Source organism: Corythoichthys intestinalis, chromosome 2 (genome assembly GCF_030265065.1).
Source record: "Corythoichthys intestinalis isolate RoL2023-P3 chromosome 2, ASM3026506v1, whole genome shotgun sequence".
Classification (NCBI taxonomy): Eukaryota; Metazoa; Chordata; class Actinopteri; order Syngnathiformes; family Syngnathidae; genus Corythoichthys; species Corythoichthys intestinalis.
Genome location: NC_080396.1, coordinates 34,265,720 through 34,284,608, shown reverse-complemented (window position 1 = coordinate 34,284,608; position 18,889 = coordinate 34,265,720). Strand labels below are relative to the sequence as shown.

The following is an 18,889-nucleotide window of genomic DNA, read 5'->3' as shown; positions in this document are numbered from 1 at the left end:
AAAATATTCCCCACACCATTACACCACCACCACCAGCCTGAACCGCTGAAACAAGGCAGGATGGATCCATGCTTTCATGTTGTTGACGCCAAATTCTGACCCTACCATCCGAATGTCATAGCAGAAATCGAGACTCATCAGACCAGGCAACATTTTTCCAATCTTCTATTGTCCAATTTCGATGAGCTTGTGCAAATTGTAGCCTCAGTTTCCTGTTCTTAGCTGAAAAGAGTGGCACCCGGCGTGGTCTTTTGCTGCTGTAGCCCATCTGCCTCAAAATTCGACGTACTGTGCATTCAGAGATGCTTTTCTGCCTACCTTGGTTGTAACGGGTGGTTATTTGAGTCAGTGTTGCCTTTGTATCCGCTCGAACCAGTCTGGCCATTCTCCTCTGGCCTCTGGCATCAACAAGGCATTTCCACCCACAGAACTGTTGCTCATTGGATATTTTTTCTTTTTCGGACCATTCTCTGTAAACCCTAGAGATGGTTGTGTGTGAAAATCCCAGTAGATCAGCAGTTTCTGAAATACTCAGACCAGCCCTTCTGGCACCAACAACCATGCCACATTCAAAGTCACTCAAATCACCTTTCTTCCCCATACTGATGCTCGGTTTGAACTGCAGGAGATTGAGGAATGCTTCCAGCACCTTGTTGAATCTATGCCACGAAGAATTGAGGCATTTCTGAAGGCAAAAGGGGGTCCAACCCGTTACTAGCATGGTGTACCTAATAAAGTGGCCGGTGAGTGTGTGTGTGTGTGTATATATATATATATATATATATATATATATATATATATATATATATATATATATATACATATATATGTATATGTGTGTGTGTATATACATATATATATATATACATATATTTATATATATATATATATTTTTTTTTTTTATTTGAATAAAAGTTCCAAACATGTTACAGTACTGTACCGTTTACAGTACTTCCGAGAGTGTTGCAGACTAGTATAAAAGGTTTTTTTTTTTTCCTAGTAATGCCGTTATTTTTCTGGATTATTTTGTTGCTTTTTGGCCCTTTGTTGTAGAGCTGGCCCGACTAGGTGACATAGTCGATGTCATCGATGATGTACAATAAATGCGTCGACGAGCACACAATCCCATCGACAGTTAATAAAGGGTTAAAAATATATATGCATGAAAAGTTGAGAAAGGTGGACGCTCTTGATTCAAGCGGGGAAAGCGGCACAAAGCCAAAAAAGAGCACCAGAGAGACCAAAGCATGGACTTATTTCAACGAAACAAAGGAGTGTACACTGTCGTGTGCCAAGGTTGCATACCACGGCAGCACGTCGGCCGTAAATGTACACCTGAAGGGCCGTCACCCACCTATAATTTTGGAAGACGACAGGAAACAAGAAGCTGGTGGACTGTAAGTCCTTATAACGACATTTTTAGTTGAAGTTGCCTTTATGTGGGTCGTACAACAGAGTATGTAGCTGAATAAACAGCTACGTACTTTACGTAGCGCGTTGCCGCCTCTATTAAAATCAATAATATTGAGAGCATCTTGTGTTTTACAAATAAGGAAATCCTTATTATTTTGCTTTATCTACATCAAGTTATAATCAATAGAAGAATTTATACTAATGTTTCGTCGTAGCTCCCAGCGAAGGTTCATGTATGTAAAGCGCGTAGCGGCTCACAGCGACATTACTCCCTATGTAATAATGCGACTTTTGTTTCTTGTAGCAATATTAAGACTTTAATCTTGTTGTTGGTTTTTTTTTTTTGTTTTTTTTTTTTTTGGCCCTAGTACTCCATTGTAGAGTCGTATCAATGTACATCAATAAGTTTTTTGGCACACTTCACTCCAGTGATACGTGACATTTATTTATATACTATGCTGATGCTCACTCTAATGCTGAGAACAATATAGACATACCACAAAAAGAGAACATAAGAATTGTTTTGAATCCTGTTGGAAAAGTGAAGTCACAGTGTTCCGAATCTGTTCACATTCCATTCTTTTGCACTGGTTAATGCCATTAGCATTTGACTTCATTGTTTATATGTGATTTATTATTGTTATTTATGTGTTTATTTGCGCTTTAATAAAGAATTTAAGTGTTCCAAAATGTTTTTGTGAATAAATAATCGTCAACAAAAATGTTAATTGCAAGATGAGTTTCTAAAATGTTTATAAAAAAATTATAACACTAGTCTTTAAAAAGTCTGCAGACTAACCAGAGAAAAATAATCGTTTGCGACAGCCCTACTTTTTTTTTTTTTTTTTTTTTAATTAAAAACTCAATGCTACCGATCCTCTGAAAAATGATGCGATCGACCCGATTTCCGATCACGTGATCGTATCTGGGACATTCCTAACATTTACAGTAAAGATATGACTGTCACAATATTTGACTGTTTTTAAAGATGTTGTCCCTTCAGGATTCGTTTAAATCAGAGTTACTAGTTACGGAACTGTGCTGCTTTTCTATGTAAAAATAAGGCTACTTGAAGAGTGTTGACAGATTTAGAAAGAAAAAAAAAACACAGATACCTACATACACAGGGGCGCCGTATAGGGATGAAAAGTGATATGATTTCTAAGGGCCCATGCCCTGATGGGGCCCACAAAGAAAATTAGAATATTAGGCAATCATTTGCAAATTTAAATATTAATCGTTATCATTTTAATAGGAATAAAAAGAAGGGTTTCTTTTTCTTGTTTTGTTTTTGGCAAAAAGTAAACACCCAGAGAGCATATGTATTGCCATTCACCCCAACCCCAGTATTTTCATTAAATGGTTTGGTCTGCCCCTCCTTCGATCAGACCGGGAGCAGCGGTGCGCATCTACACCATGTTTTCAAAACAAAAATCGGGTTATCAAAAGAGGAAAGAAAGGAAAGCAAAACAAGAGAGGGGTAGAAAAGGCCAATAGGATGTGACAAAGTACTTCACAAAGGAAGGTTGGTGCCTTGTGTCAGTGTAGTGCTGAAAATTAACTTGTTATCTCAGCCCACTCCAGCCCCATCTGGAACCTCGCGATGTCTATTACAATTTACAAAGCTCCGAAGCGAGGTCCCAGCTCACTCCGTAAGAAATACGGGATTTTTCCGGCCTCAATGAGTGACATTCACCTATTCAAAAACATGAATTCCAAATAATGACTGCATTTTTTGGTATCCTACAGATGTTGAAAGGTGGTGTGGAAATTTTCTTTTTTAAAATCGGCTTGAATCCAGTTTGTCAAGAATTTATTGAATTTATTTTTTCATCAATTGAATTTAGTTTGTTAACAAGGGACCTCGCTTCAGAACTGTAGCATATAGTGGAGATCGCGATTTTCCAGATGGGGCTAAGCCTACTCCATAATGAAATACTGTAATTGTTTGCTAGCTAGTGTTTGCTCCACTTTTAGCTTACATTTAATCAGTACAGCAGGCAAACCCTTAGCAAGCTCTTCATATTAAAACAGTTGTCTCTGCCCTTGCCTGTTGTAACAGGCACAACTCCTCTTGAAGCGTCTGGCTCAGCAGCCCTGTCTCCTGACCCCCTTTATGAGCCAGCCTCATCTTTACTCTTTACTTTAAAGAGGTGAGGAATTAATTCGAACACTGCCACACCACACATTAATATATCAGTGGTTAGTGGCAAGTTAAAACAAAACATTTATTCTAAGTCATTCATTATGGTATTTTAGATTGTAAAAGATGGCCTTCAGTACATTTCTTACAGATGATATCAGTCTATTCATTATTGCTCTATACGCTGTGTGTCTACATAAATATATATTCATCTTAAATTAATGCAGAAAATGCACGAATTAGTGTGTAAAGATTCACCAGAATGCAGGAAATTACGTAGTTGATACTCTAAATGTGTGTGTGTGTCCCGGCACTGGTGGTGGGGCCCAAAGTGATATCTTTTCATGGGGCCAAAAATCCCTGGCAGCGACCCTGTACATACAGTAGGTCTCCACTAGTGATCATGACCGTAACCTTTAAGGAATTGCTTCGTTTCTTTTGGCAAATGCGGAGGTCAAACTTGCCAGGCTTTACTATGATAACTTGTCACAGTCAAGCACAAAACCTATCACGTCATAACATATTTATCACGTAATAACATGACATTAATTTTTTTTTCTGTCAAGTGTTTGAGCGCCGTTACGAATTTCCACCAATGCAAAGAGTGCACCTTGCAAATATGGTGAACAGCCAGTAGTAAGTCAATCTAACAAGCAAGACCAGAGGTTGACCACCAGTAACGAGCAAAATTTGCAAGCCGTCACAAAATGTCAAGACGTCGGAGGAGGTATGTGAGGGGTTTGGGTGGGGCAGGCGATGGGTCACCATTTGCTCACATCCTCTCGTTTCACCGAACATTGAAACGCCAGCTGCCGGTTGTCCTCCGGTCGATACCAACTCGTGTATCCGGTAGCATCTTCTTGTCCTCGACCACTAATACAACGCTTATCAAATGGCGTCTGGCGTGGGTTAGTAATTCTAGAAACAGACCTTTTTTTAACATACTAAGCCACGCTCGTCTGTCCGAAATATTCGGCCGGGAATAAAGGGGGGGGGACCTACACTGAGCGCACGCTGGGCTGACAGCTAGCAAGTGGAAGTTAGCTATTGATATTCCGTGACACAAAAAAATCCAAAACACGTTTGGTGGATTGAAATCCAAAGTGGATGTACGGGCGCCATTGCTTTCGGCTGCTTCCAAATGTACATAACCCTGACTCGAGTCCTCTTGACGTCACTATCATCCCGCACCGACAAGCTAATTAGCCAAGGAGACAACATCAGTCAACCGGAATGTTACAAACCTTCTGCTTTTTTTCTTCTTCCCACGATGTGGCCTAGTATAGGCCGGTCGGCGCGCACTTCACCGAGCGCCGCTGCCGGGAGGTTTCAGTGGGGAGCGTGTCCGACTCGGAGGCCTGGGACAGCCTCCTTCTTTGGCGGACAATTTGTGGTGGAGTCTGCCGGCGAGGACGAGCTGAACACTGCGCTCAATGTGCTCAGTGGAACTGTTCTACTGGCTTGTCAAATGCGCGCCGAAACGTCAAAGCGCAACTACTCCTTCTATCGACCAGTTGGGATAGTACACCTTCTCAGTCGCATGCACTGAAGAAGGTAATTATTTTAGTTCATTATCTGCTATGTTGAATGATGATTTCTTATACCTACTGTAGTTCTCTATTTTGATTTACATTTATGTTAATGGTTTTAAAACACGTGTTTTCATAAAGTTCACAAAAGAGTGAAATGATTATTAATTTATACCGCAGTGTTCAAAACACACATTCATTTTAGTTATGAGAGGTATGTGCTGAGATTGCAAACTCGGTCTCAGTGTGCTTGACATTTTGGCAAAGACTGGGGTCGCTCTTCAAGCTAGGACCGCAACTGTCGCCAAGAAGAATCGCACTTTGCCACCTGTAAGATGGCGGCAAGATTGACGCAACGTTCTGGCCATGGCCCAAGCTAGATATTTTTTTATTTTTATGGTGACGATAGCCTATACGTTCTATTTAAATAGTTTGTTCTGATTCTCGCAAAAGTATAACTATTAAATTATTAATCGTATTTATGAAGGAACATATTATTTCTGTATCCAAATACCGACAAAGAAATACACTTCCGCTTTCAGCTCTTTTGACTTCCTGTGTACTTCCGATTCAGCGCGAAAGCATACCACTACCTCCGAAGTCCAAACAACCTGCTTCAACTATCCCTGAAAAGGTGCATATGTATTTGTATATATTTACACAATGAAAATAGCCACCTGGAATATAAATGGTATACGGACGTTCAAATGTGGAATCAAAAAGACACTCGATGCACTAGACGCGGATATTATCTGTGTACAGGAGACCAAAGTGACGAGTAAGTAGAGAACACCCCTGCTCGTTTTACTGTTACGTTCTTTTTACATGAACTCTTTAACCACTATCGCTTACAGGAGACCTGCTCGATGAGAGGACTGCCATCGTTGAGGGCTACACCTCTTATTTCAGCTTCAGCCGAGGGCGCAGTGGTTACTCAGGTTTTATATTAACCCTAGCTCTGACACCTGTTTGTAGTGATTTTCATCTGAAAAAGAACAAAATAGACCACCGACCCTGATTTATTAGATGAACAGCTCTTGCAGTGTCACGAAATACCTGTTGTTTGAAGGTGTCGCCACTTACTGCAAGAACAGCGCCATGCCATTTGCTGCTGAAGAGGGTCTCACTGGTGTGTTAACCAATCACAAGGGGGCAATCGGTTGCTATGGTAACCAATCTGGGTTTACAGACGAGGAGCTTCAGCTTTTGGACAACGAAGGGAGAGCAGTCATCACGCAACACAAAGTGCAGTAAGAGCATCTCATTGCATCGCGCCTCCTACAAGTTCACATGATTTTCGTGTCTAAATACCGGCGTTGTTTTTCCTTTCAGGTGTTTGAACCAAATCCAAACTCTTACTGTAATAAATGTATACTGCCCGCGAGCTGACCCGGAAAAGCCAGAGCGAAAAGACTTCAAACTGCAGTTCTACAAGCTGCTTCAGGCACGTGCTGAGGATGTGCTGAAAAACGGGAGGTAATAAAGCGTGTCACGCTTAGCAGCTTTAGCCAGGGGCGCTGGAAGTTACTCACAGCAAGGGGTGCTAAGGATCTTTTTTAGTTTTTCCCATTTAAAAGCTGCCGTTTTGGCCCGAATTTGTCATGCTTGCGCATTTTCTCCATATAAAATATGCACAATGGCAGTACACACGCATGCGGGATAGTTTACATACTACTACTACTAGGCTACTACACAGACAGCTTTTTATTTCAATGAGCACAATAACACATTTGAAAACTAAAAGGTCACAGGTCAATTGCACACAAATAAGCAACAGCGCTCTGCACAGCGGAAGCTCAAAAGCAACAACAATTAATATGGCTTCAATGCAAGCATGTCTTACCTATTTGAAGACACCAAAGATAGATTTTCTTTTTTGGCTCCATGGTTTAAATCTGTAGCCAATTTTTCCTTGCGGGCACTATTATAGAACTATCATATTCCCCTTATCCCATCCCTGAAGGCAGGTTGATGAGGGTGCGGATGGCCCGGGTGACCACCCTGGATATTGGGGGATGATGGCGGCCCCTTTGCTGGGTTAGGAGGAGGAGGGGATGAGCTACGCTGGCTCGCCCACCTCAATTGGCTGAGGAAGGGCCCTGGCCCTGGGGGGTACCCGCGCGGCATTTCCACTCGTCTTCAGAACTATCACATGTCTAATGGCATTCACGCATGACTAGATGCAATCAGACACACTGAAGTAGAAAACCCAGGTCTCAGGATTAGCGATGAGACAGCATAGAATAGGATGCCAACATACTCACACTCACAAGGGAGTCACACAAATACTGGGTTCCAGACCCCATGGCTGATTTGTTTACACTCCACCCCTTCCAATAACTTATCTTTCTGACACACACACACCCCCCCTTTGGTCATCAGGCCCCCCACATGGTGTCAACCGGAAATACAACTAGCTAACGATCGCACCAGCATATTCATAGCTAGTGTAGGAGTTCAGTGTATTTCTTGTTGTTTGTGCTTCTTCTGTCTCTCGCTCCTTCTTTTCTTCTGTTCCCCCATAACCCCTTCTTGTTCGCTGCTTTCTCCTAATACACAAGGTACGTTCAATGATCTCAACGGGAGTATGCAGGCTGCCATGTGATTCATTCAAACTGTTCAGATCAATCGGACACTCAGATTTCTCTTCTCCGTGTCATGCAGCTGAAGAGGACAGATAAAAAAAATCATAATCATCTTCGGTCTTGAATTGAATTTTAGAAAATTTCATTGTTTTTGTAAAGAAAAAAATCCAATAGTTCCAATAGCGCCTTATTCACCGTGACCCGGTAGCAAGCAAGCCGTCAGATGGTGACCATGTTATTAACAAACAAAAACATTTTCAACGTTTATATTTAATACCCAAGTTAAATACGTTGTTTCAATGTGTTTTATTTATTTTTAACTAAATTAATCTACCAAAGCCTTTTTTCTTCCCAACACAAGGGGGTGCTGCCGTACCCTCAGCACCCCACTTCCCGCGCCACTGGCTTTACCTGACATATTTACAAATTTCTCATTTCTATTCTTTTCTTTCCCAGCTCTGTAATTGTTCTAGGGGATGTAAATACCTCTCATCGGCCGATAGACCACTGTGACCCAAGTGAAACTGTAAGTAGAGAACTTTGACAAGACGCATAAATATTTGACATTGGGAAAATCTTACGACACGCCACCAATCAAAAATGTATCAAAAAGTGTTTATACAGAAATAATGTAGATTTAATCTCCTTTCACTCAGTGTCAATTGTGGGAATGTTTAATTATGCACTAAAAAAACAATTTATGACGTATGAATAGCAAATGGCAGATAAACTGCCTGTAAAATGATTCATTATTCACACCACATAGATCATTTTATGGAAGGGTTCATTTTTAGTATTATTTTCTAAACAACCCAATTTTCAAGCGGTAGCATTAGGTTGTTAGGAAGCTGCAAAAAGTCTACTCAGCTGTTCAAGTGGCAGGGTTTTGTGCAATATAAAGATGAGACAAAGATAAATTATTTTAACCTGACTGGAAATAAGATATTTAAATATTATATGTTTTAGAAATAATTAAAATTTTGTTAAAATATTGATTTAAAAAAAAAAAAAAAAAAAAAGCTGTGTTAGAAAATGGATGAATGGATGGCGCCGCTGCAGAAAAAAAAATAGGAAATTTTTGCCCAAGGCAGGTGCTTGAGCTCCATCTAGTGGCCCCACGTTCACGTGCATGCATATCTCCAGGTATACACTGTATGTCGACAGTAATAATATACCTCCGCCATGAGGTGAAACCTTCCAAAAGTGAAAGTTATTGGATATGAATTGTCTTCCTTTCATTCCTCAGGATGACTTTGAGGAGAACCCTGGTAGGAAATGGCTGAATGGCTTTTTAAGGGACAATGAAACATCAATGTCAGCAGACATCCCACGCCAAGGCATGTTTGTAGACACATTTCGCCATTTCTACCCGACACGCACCGACGCCTTCACTTGCTGGTCCACCCTCACGGGGGCTCGCCGCACCAACTACGGCACACGTATCGACTACATCTTTGCCGACTATCAGCTGGCCAAAGAGCAATTTGTGGCAGCCGACATCATGCCAGAGGTGGAGGGCTCTGATCATTGTCCCGTATGGGGGGCCCTGCGGTGCTCTCTGCTACCCAGCTCCAAGCCGCCTCCTCTCGCCACCTGCCACCTGCCAGAGTTTGCCGGGAAGCAGCAGAAGCTTTCACGCTTTCTAATTAAGGTGGACCAAAAATCGTGTCGGACTGAGGGGAAGGAAGAGCTACCTGGATCTCAGGAAGAAGACGAAAGGAGAGAGAATATAAACATGTCGGGTACGAAGCGACTCATGAATACGGAGTCTGTCCATCAGACAGCAAAAAAGGCCAAAACACTTAAGACTTCTTCAAAGCCACAGGGCAACCTTCTTGCCTTTTTTAAACCCACCAACTCACAAAAATCCCTCAAAGCATCCACATTAACGGATGAGGTCAAAGAGATTTCAGCGGATGACACGTCACAACTCAATACCTCGCGAGAACAAAAGCAGGAGACACGAAGCGAACATTTGAATATTGCCACATCCAACCCACGAGGCGACAAAGGAACATCTTCTGGCTTCTGGAAGTCCATTCTTCACGGGCCGCCCCCGCCGCCTGCCTGTAAAGTTCATGGAGAACCTTGCGTATTGCGAACTGTCAAGAAAGAGGGGCCAAATGTGGGCCGGCAGTTTTTTGTGTGCTCCCGCCCTCAAGGTCATTCTGCCAACCCGGAGGCTCGTTGTAACTTCTTTGCATGGGTTGACAAAGGCAAATGACCCCTATAAAGAAGAGACTATGTTTTCCAAATTTTTCCTTCTGAGATGTTTTTTTCATTGCAGTTGTCTGAATAAAATTGTGTTCTAAAAATAAGGTTTCATTATTCATCAGCAAAATTGGCAAAAGTCAGTCTAGTGTAAAAGTAGGAGTTCAGATTCAAATCCTCCCTCTGAGTGGAAAAGTATACAAACTCGAATTTACTTAACCCATTCGCTGCTACTGACGACAATAGACATACAATTCATTTCAACTAGGAGATTGCTTCCGGTTGAAATGGTTCTTGAATGGTACGATTTTGAGGCGGTTGAATTCAAATCCAGGAAAATTAAACTACTTTCTCTATAGCATGGTACTGAGACTCACAAGTTTCACATGCGCATAACCATACCCTTTAGAATTAAATAATGCATTTTTAGATTTTAACCAGTCCACAAAATTACTGTCAAAAAACAACAAAACATGAATTCTGTTTTAATATGTAATGTAATAGATGTTGTAATAGCCTTTGTCATACATGGAGATTAAGGGTGTGCCGGGGGGCATAGCCCTACTCCTGGTGGCCGGAAATGTCATTGCATATAATTGACGTTCCAATATATTAATTAAAAATTAACACTTTGCTGGTAAAATGTTGTCTAAAAGTTGTAAAGCAATAAAACAACAAAATGAATGAAATGAGCATTTTAAAAATTTTTTATAATGGATCAAAGTTATTTTTAAACAGATCGTATCACTAGTACCTTAGAGACATTTGCTTCACCCAAAAAAAACACCTGAGGACAGAAGAGGCAAGATGGATATAAGTAATTTTTCAAACCTAAGCTTTCAAAAGCCACAACAACTACTGAGCGAGAACCAACGATTGAATACGTGGGCCATGAAACGCCAAAGTGCACCGCCAAAATGGTGAGCGGACCTTCAGTTTTCTCCAATAAAGACATTAACCCTAAAAAATGATAGGAAACAAAAAAAAAACGTATAATTTTAAATATCCCTGGCTGGAATATTCCATTAAAACGGATGCGGTGCCTACTTCTCTGCTTGGTAAGACAGAAAAACGTGCGCGCTCACACTCGCACACACACACACACAGCTGGGATGCCTGTATGTACGAGCATGGGCTAAGCTACTATCTGAGCATATATTTTGACTTTTGGGGCAGGGGGCGCACAACATCTTGATGACCCAGAAACGCAGTGTCAGCAATGAAATTAACTTACAAGAATATTTATAATACAGTAATAAGTTGAAAATGAACGTTTTTGGTTTCCCATCATTTTTTAGGGGAATTCTAGATCAGGTTGCTTAAGACAAGCTTTTCGCCAAGATCGTCATACATTAAATATGGTACACCCGCCGTGGTGGCTCTTTTTTACAAATAGTGTCTTTAGTGGGGTAAATTGAAACTTCGCTCACCATTTTGGCAGTGCTCGCTGGCATTTCAAGGTCCACATTTTCAATCCTTAGTTCTCGCTCAGTTGTTGTTGTCGCTTTTTAAAGCATACGTATGTTTGAAAAAATTACTCATATCAATCGTGCCTCTTCGGTCCTCAGGTGGTTTTTGCTAAGAAAAGCAAATGACCGTCTAAGGTGCTAGTCACATGATCTGTTCGAAAAATACTTTTGACCCATTATAAATATTTTTTTTTTTGTTCATTTCATTCATTTTTGTTGTATTTTTTTTTAATTGCTTTACAACTTTCATAGACAATATTTTACCGGAAAACTCTTAATTTTAAAATCATTTACAGGAACGTTAATTACATGCGATTACATTTCTCGGCCACCAGGGGGCCCCTGCCCGCCCTTAAACACCGCAAGTGGACACTGCGTTTAGGGGTCATCAACATTTTGCCTCCCAAGACAAACTTCCCCAATGGCTTTTGTCTAAAACAACAAAACATGAATTTCAGACAAAAGCTATTACAACAGTGTAGCAAATATTCATTTCTAATGATAATGCCTTTTGCGGTTGCTTTTCACCTTGGGAAATACATGAGGGGTGAAAGTGGCTAGAATTTCTTGCCAGAACTCCCTGACGTGAAGGTCGCCACGGAGCCAGAAATTTTGTTTATTTATGTATTTATTTTCATTTTTGTGGCGGGTCAAACCTCCTAAAACTACTGAAATGCAAAGAAAACTGTTTTGGCACAATTATTTCTATAACACATACAAAAACTGATTTTTGTTAAACATTATATTTTTTCAATGGTTTGAAAAACAAAAGTTAACACTAGGCCTGCAAGCAGGACTGAACGGGCCCTCGCAATCTAGCGCAACTCGGACGTCACGCAACTCGGACTGTGTGCAGGTCAGGGTGGTGGCAGATCCTCCTCTCTAATCATCTCATTAGAACCTAACATGCTCGAAAGTCGCCTATTTACATTACCACACCCAAGTGATAAAAACCCCTATTGGAGAGAGTACTACAAAAAAGGAGCCACTACTGAGCTGTGCAGCCAAGCCCTTATTCAAAACCAAAATGAATCTTCTAACTGGGCCAATTCGACCAAGTGTGCCAAATATTGTGGCTCTATAAGCTGCCTGAGTCTCTGAAAAAAAAAAATTCCTTTAAATGGCGAAAAAAAGGGTCGTCACGGCAACAGACAGAGACACGTGGACATGGGCCGTAAATAAGTATTTTAATAGGTCTTGAAACTACAATGACCGACCTGAAAAGAACTGGACATGTATTGGAAAAACGAGTGACTTTCTATTGCCACTAGTTGGCGCTGGAGGGTTGATGCAAATGACCCCTACAAGGCCCTTCAGGGTATGACTCTCAACAAGCACGGGAAGTTTGGCGCAGATATGTTGTATATCTGCCGAGTTATGACTGTTCAAAGTTTTTGGAGAGAAAAATTGTTGACAGTCATTTTCACTTTCCTGTTTGGACCCGTCCGCTTCAACGAAACTTCAGTATTTTTCATCAGGCACCTGAAGACAGGTCTTAAGGCTTCCCTTATGCAGGTTTGAGGTAGATTGTTTTTTTCCCTTTAGAGGAGGAGTGTGTCCCGTAAAAAGGGCATTTCCTGTTCCCACTAGGAGGCGCCAGGCACAAATGGTAAATTTTCAATCCAGTCCTGCTCAGGCTGGTATACCTCACACACATGCCAGATTTAAAATATATTGAACTTTGTATGAGGGAGTTATCAGTAATTTTCCGAATTCGGTGTTTTGCCGAAAAAATGGCCGACTTTGGCACCCCGCCCAGGTCAGGCCCGTGAACGAAAACACACCATTTTGATAACTTAAGATTTCATATGCCTAATGAACAGCCTCGCCAATTTTGAGGATGATCAAACTAATTCCCCAGGTGCCAAGGTCTTAAATGTGCACACTGTAAATCGATAAAAATTGCACATTCAATCCAAAATACCCAATTTCCTGTTGGGTTTGGAATACGCATGCAAGAGACTTTTTGGAGCAGTTTTGTACAAGGTATCGACTCTCTGAATTTCATCCCTCTACAATGAAAAAACCTAAATGGAGAGGCCTTTTTGAAAATTTCAAGGGGGCGCCACTGAGCCATTTTGTTACATGTTTTCGTAACGTTGCAAGATTATTGAACGATACGCAAAGCCGCATGTATGTCCAAATTTTTGTGAGTTTTCGTGCATTTTCAAGCCTCCAAATGTAAACTCCTACTGTGAACCGATAAAAATTTCACATTCGATCCAAAATACCCGATTTCCTGTTGGATTTGGAATACGGGTGCAAGAGACTTTTTGGAGCAGTTTTGCATAAGGTATCTACTCCCCAAATTTCCTCGCTCTATGTTGAAAAAACCCAATAGGAAAGGCCTTTTTTAAAACTTCTTTCTGTCGCCACTAGTTGGCACTGTAGAGTTGATGCAAATGACCCCTACAAGAACCTTCAGGGTATGACTCTCAACAAACACGGGAAGTTTGGCGCAGATATGTTGTATATCTGCCGAGTTATGACTGTTCAAAGTTTTTGGCGAGACAAATTGTTGACGGTCACTTTCACTTCCAGTTTGGACCTCTCCGCTTCAACGAAACCTCAATATTTTTCATCAGGCACCTGAACACATGTCTTGAGGCTCCCCTGAAACAGGTTTGAGGTCAATAGATTTTTTTCCCTTGGAGGAGGAGCCTGTCTCGTATAGAAGGCCATTTCCTGTTCCCACTATGGGGCGCCAGGCCTAATGGGTAATACTTCAATGCAGTCGTGTTCAGGCTGGGATATCTCATATACATGCTAGAAATGAAAAAGATTGAACGTTGTATCACGGAGTTTTTAATCATTTTCTGAATTTGGAAAACAGCAATAACCCCAACCTCCATCTCCTAATTTTTGTTTTCCCTCATTTCCTCACATACTAAGTGCCAAATTTCAATTTTTACTACTTAAGAACATGGGATGTATATTAAAATTGAACTTAATGTAAACATTTGCTTTCTTTTTTTGTTGTTGTTAAATAAAGATATAAGTAACATACATTCAGAAAAATAAGTACAAATGACTAATATTAGGCAGAGTGAAATGGAATATATTTTGAAGATCACGCAAACATTGACTTTTTTAAATCATAAGGAGATTAATGAGTAGCCTAACATAAATGAACAAATATAAGTCCAAAGCGCACATTGACAGTTAGATGTTCTGAACCTCCCAATCAGAGCAAATAAAACTAAACATGATAAATAAGCGTCCTCAACTCCCTTCCTTGCTCTTAAAGATTTGATCCATTTTCTTCTGCATTGCCCTTTTTTTCTCGCATCAATTCAACAAACTTTTTTTTTTTTTTTTGCTGTTCCAGAAAACATGACCATTTGAACCAATCAGAACTAACTATTTCTGCTGATCACATGTCAGTATGTCAGCCATTTGAACGGATAAATGAGTCCAGGCGTTTTGCGTTTTACTGCAGCAGCTGGGGAAACCTCCATGCCGTCCTTGGAATAAAATAAATAATAAATATCGGTTGAAATGGATTACGCTACACAAGCATTTTATTATTCTTGTTGTTAACGCTTGTGTATGTAAATCTGATTTCGATAGATTGTTTTTTTTCTTGGAGATGAATTGCATGTGTGGCAGTTTAGCTTTTTTTTTTTTTTTTTTTTTTTTTTTTTACATAGCTTTTTGACAGTTGCCGTCATATTTTTGGAATCAAAGCACTGTGTACCAGATAGGCATTGCGGCCCTGAATCTTTAACCGGAACTGCGCTCCTGACCGTTCTGGCCAACTTTCACCCCTGGAAATGCTACTCTTAGATTTTCACACCATGGTCTGTTCCTCATGTCTATAATCCTAATTCTATCATCGTACCTTTGCATCACACACTATTTTTGTGATGTAAAATGTTAGGATTTTTTTTTTTTTAATTTGGTAGACCGGACTGAGCCCATACTGGAGTACTGGCACAGCAAAGCTGTGTCCGCAAAGACTGATGGATAGGTCTGCTGTATTTTCTCACAGCAAGTACGAACGAACCTTCCTTCTCCCTCCCCTAAGATATGGGACCACCAATTAAAACCTGCGGATTGGGTGCAAACCAGTCCGAAACCTGGTCTAACATGCCACTTTGCCTGGCACACTCTCACGCTGATCTACAGTTAGACACGGTACGAAAAAAAGGTCCTGCATGTCTTAACTTACGTTGAACCCATTGGGTTCCATCGAATCTAGGTTAAGAACCGCTGATATATAAGACAAAAGACAACTGTCTGCTGTCAGGAAGCCTAACAGCACGTGAGGTTTCAACAGCTGTCTGCTATAGAAAATACATCTGACTCCCCATGGCTTTATTGAGTTAACAGCATGTTCTGGGAGAGCTGATGTTGTTTCATCAGGCTCATCTCCCATCAGCGTATTCTCTCACAGGCAAAAGAATGTTACTAATTTTGCAAATTTAAGAGTGTGATTTAGGGAGGTAATCAACTGTTAACTATGTGAGTGCACAATGTACCTATAAGGGTTATTATGGGACGCAAGTTCCAGTGAAGGATTAGTGGCATGCTGAGATAAAGAAAATGGGCGGTTCCTGGGCGTGCAGACAAAACTCCCATGTCACTATCTTGGAACTTTATCAGTCAACTGAAATCGTACCACCAAAAAGTGAGCCGAACGGAAGTCAATCTTGTTGTCTCAAATTCTCATTACAGGCCGAGGCACCTAAAGTTTTGAAAAATAAAGCCTCTCCTCTGAATGTGTAAAACCACGCCCTGTTAAACTGTCATCTGTCAATCAAATACTACCGCTACGGCCTAAGAAAAGAGATGCTACTTCATCTAGCAATTTTATAAAAAATAATGCACATAAAGGTACATTTTTAACACATAAGAATATATCTACCTAAAGCCTCCGGTGGCTGGAATATTGGCATCTGACACTTGGTGAAACGATTTCACAGCGTGACAACCAGGTGATCGAGAAAGACAAACATTTGAAAAAAAAGGCTGACTTTTTTTTAACTCGTTAACGAATCATAACATAATTATGACATTCAAACAAATATTTTGTTTACATTGACCAAAAGTGTTGCCAAAGTATATCACTGGCTTTTTTGACTCGCAATAAAAATTCTTAAAGGTACTAATGTAACTTTTTTTTTCCAATGATAAAAAAGTTTTGATTTTTTAAAAATCATTTCCATATAATTTCTACTCCTTCTGGTTGATGACATGGCAGATGCAAATATTTCTGTAAAGAGGTATTTTAAACATATTTTTAATTATTCAATCAATCAGGTCTTTCGAGTAATAAAAAAATGTACCCAGGATGATAGGAAAGGATAAATTCTGTATTTTTTGTTTATGGGTGTATTTCTACAAGTGTCACCAAAGGTTGCCAGTGAGCACGTAGTGTCACTAAATGAAGGAAAACACTGTCTGCAGGATTGCTCCTAATTTACTTTTTTTCTTTTCAAATTGTAGTATTATATACAGTGGCTCATTTCCTTTTAGAGTACTCATCCTAGCTAAATAAAAAATAAATCTAAAGGTAGTCATGGCCATTGTGTATAGGGTTTTCATGTTACCATTCATCATGTTCTTGTTTGACATTATGATTATTGGACAAAAATCCCCAGTTTTCCACTGGTATGCTATGTATGTAATCATTTTTCTTGAAATAACAGGTACAAATAAAAATCTATCACGTTGCTCTTTTCATAGGTGAACCTTAGCCATGCTGCAGGACTTTGAAACTGACAGACATCACAGTTGTGCGTTTGTCAAAAAGTTTGTGACAGTGATCTGAGAATGAAGCTATTGGTGACCATAAAGGCTACCTGTAAAGATTACTGAAAGAGGAAGGTTTTTACCTTCAGACATTCATCTATCAAATTCCTCCGATGATGATCCTGGGTGCAATTGATGCCACCAGGTTTGATAGTTTCAACCACTGGTCTTGCGACACTGGCAGCTGGTGCAAGCGATGCAAGAACTGTTGCGGATGCACATCATTTGGATGTTGAAAATGCGATTCGCCACCCCTTTAAAAAATAACACAGTGAGTAAAAAGTACTGTATATGGAAGATGATGGAATGTGTGGGAAGATGTAGGTTATTTTTTGTATTTATATACTAGTATGTGTGAGAAAATAAATTAGTTCATTATTTGTTGTTTTGAATCCTGTATGCATATATAGGCAGTTCGCAAGGCTCCACATTCTTGTTTATTATGACTATAATGTTATTTTGATACTTTTATTACTAGCAATAGTATTATTTCATTATTAGTATTAGGTGACGTTTGACCTAGTGACACGCTGTGTGACCACTGGCAACAATTGTTGCCGGTCATATAAATGCTATTTTCTTCAAAACAAAGTACAAAATGGACACATTCCAAATATGGTTTGATTCAGAGGGACTCAACTGATAAAATCATACATTCAACTCTGAAAAAAAGTTGGGCACAAATGGGTTAAAAGACAACTACCTGACAATTTTTTTTTGTAATTTTAATTTTTGAGTTTTTAAACTGATATTTCAAGGCTAAAAAAGTTTTACAGTTTTACACTATTGCATTATTAATGACAATAGGAACTTATCCTGCTTTCATCCATACCACCTATTTTCAAAAGAAAAAAATTAGAAAAACAGCTTTTTGTGATCATTTTTTTGGACACTCAGATATTTTGATGTAGTGACACCTTAAACTTCAGATAACAGAACCACTTGAGACTTCCACCCACCTGTCGCGATCAAAATTGTAATTGATGCCAAATGTTGAAAATAGCAGTTAACATTTGGACTGTTCACGTCATTGGCAATGATTAAGTTATTATGACTATAATATTATTTTGATATTTTTATTACGAGCAATATTATTATTTCATGTGAAGGTGAAGATTGACCTAGTGACAAGCTGTGTGACCACTGGCAACAATTGTTGCCAGTCATATAAATGCTATTTTCTTCGAAACAAAGAACAAAATGGACAAATTCCAAATATGACATGATTCAGAGGGACTCAACTGATAAAATGATAGATATTCAACTTGGAAAAAAAGTTGGGCACGAATTAGTTAAAAGACAACTAACTGACAACAGCTTTTTTTTTAGGAATTTTAATTTTTTAAACTGATACTTCAAGGCTAAAAAAGGTTTACAGTTTTACATTATTGCATTATTAATGGCAATAGGACAGGGGTGGGCAAACTGGTCCTCAAGGGCCGTAGTGGGTCCTGGTCTTTGTTCCAACTGATCCAGCACAGACAGTTTAACCAATGAGGTTTCTGCTGAAACAAGAAACACCTGACTGTGATCAACTGATTGCACTTGCAAGTCACCAGATTGGTGAAAAGATTTCCTTTTGATGGGTTGGAGCATGAACCCGCACCCACTGTTGCCCTTTGTGGAATACTTTGCCCACCCCTGCAATAAGAACATATCCTGCTTTCATCCATACCACCTATTTTCAAAAGGAAAAAAATGAGAAAAACAGCTTTTTGTGATCATTTTTTGGACACTCAAATATTTTGATGTAGTAGACAGAACAACTTGAGACTTTCACCCACC

The 18,889-nt window shown here is 39.9% G+C and overlaps 2 protein-coding genes across 3 annotated transcripts in view; one reads left to right on the top strand and one right to left on the bottom strand.

The window, feature by feature from the left end:
* The window catches only part of zgc:162200 (uncharacterized protein LOC558638 homolog), a 34,687-nt gene extending 29,649 nt beyond the window's left edge, over positions 1 to 5,038 (bottom strand). For both annotated transcript variants that reach the window (XR_009061674.1, XM_057824852.1), the window contains exon 1: positions 4,801 to 5,038. The gene's annotated coding sequence lies outside the window, so the exon portion shown is untranslated. The remainder of the gene's footprint in view (positions 1 to 4,800) is intronic.
* A 576-nt stretch (positions 5,039 to 5,614) lies between these two features.
* Positions 5,615 to 9,958, top strand: apex2 (APEX nuclease (apurinic/apyrimidinic endonuclease) 2). Its single transcript, XM_057824868.1, has 6 exons — positions 5,615 to 5,863; positions 5,940 to 6,023; positions 6,155 to 6,335; positions 6,418 to 6,561; positions 8,127 to 8,196; positions 8,917 to 9,958. Exons 1-6 carry the CDS (start codon positions 5,749 to 5,751, stop codon positions 9,892 to 9,894), a joined length of 1,572 nt encoding a protein of 523 aa, XP_057680851.1. The 5' UTR covers positions 5,615 to 5,748; the 3' UTR covers positions 9,895 to 9,958.
* The last annotated feature ends 8,931 nt before the right edge of the window (positions 9,959 to 18,889 follow it).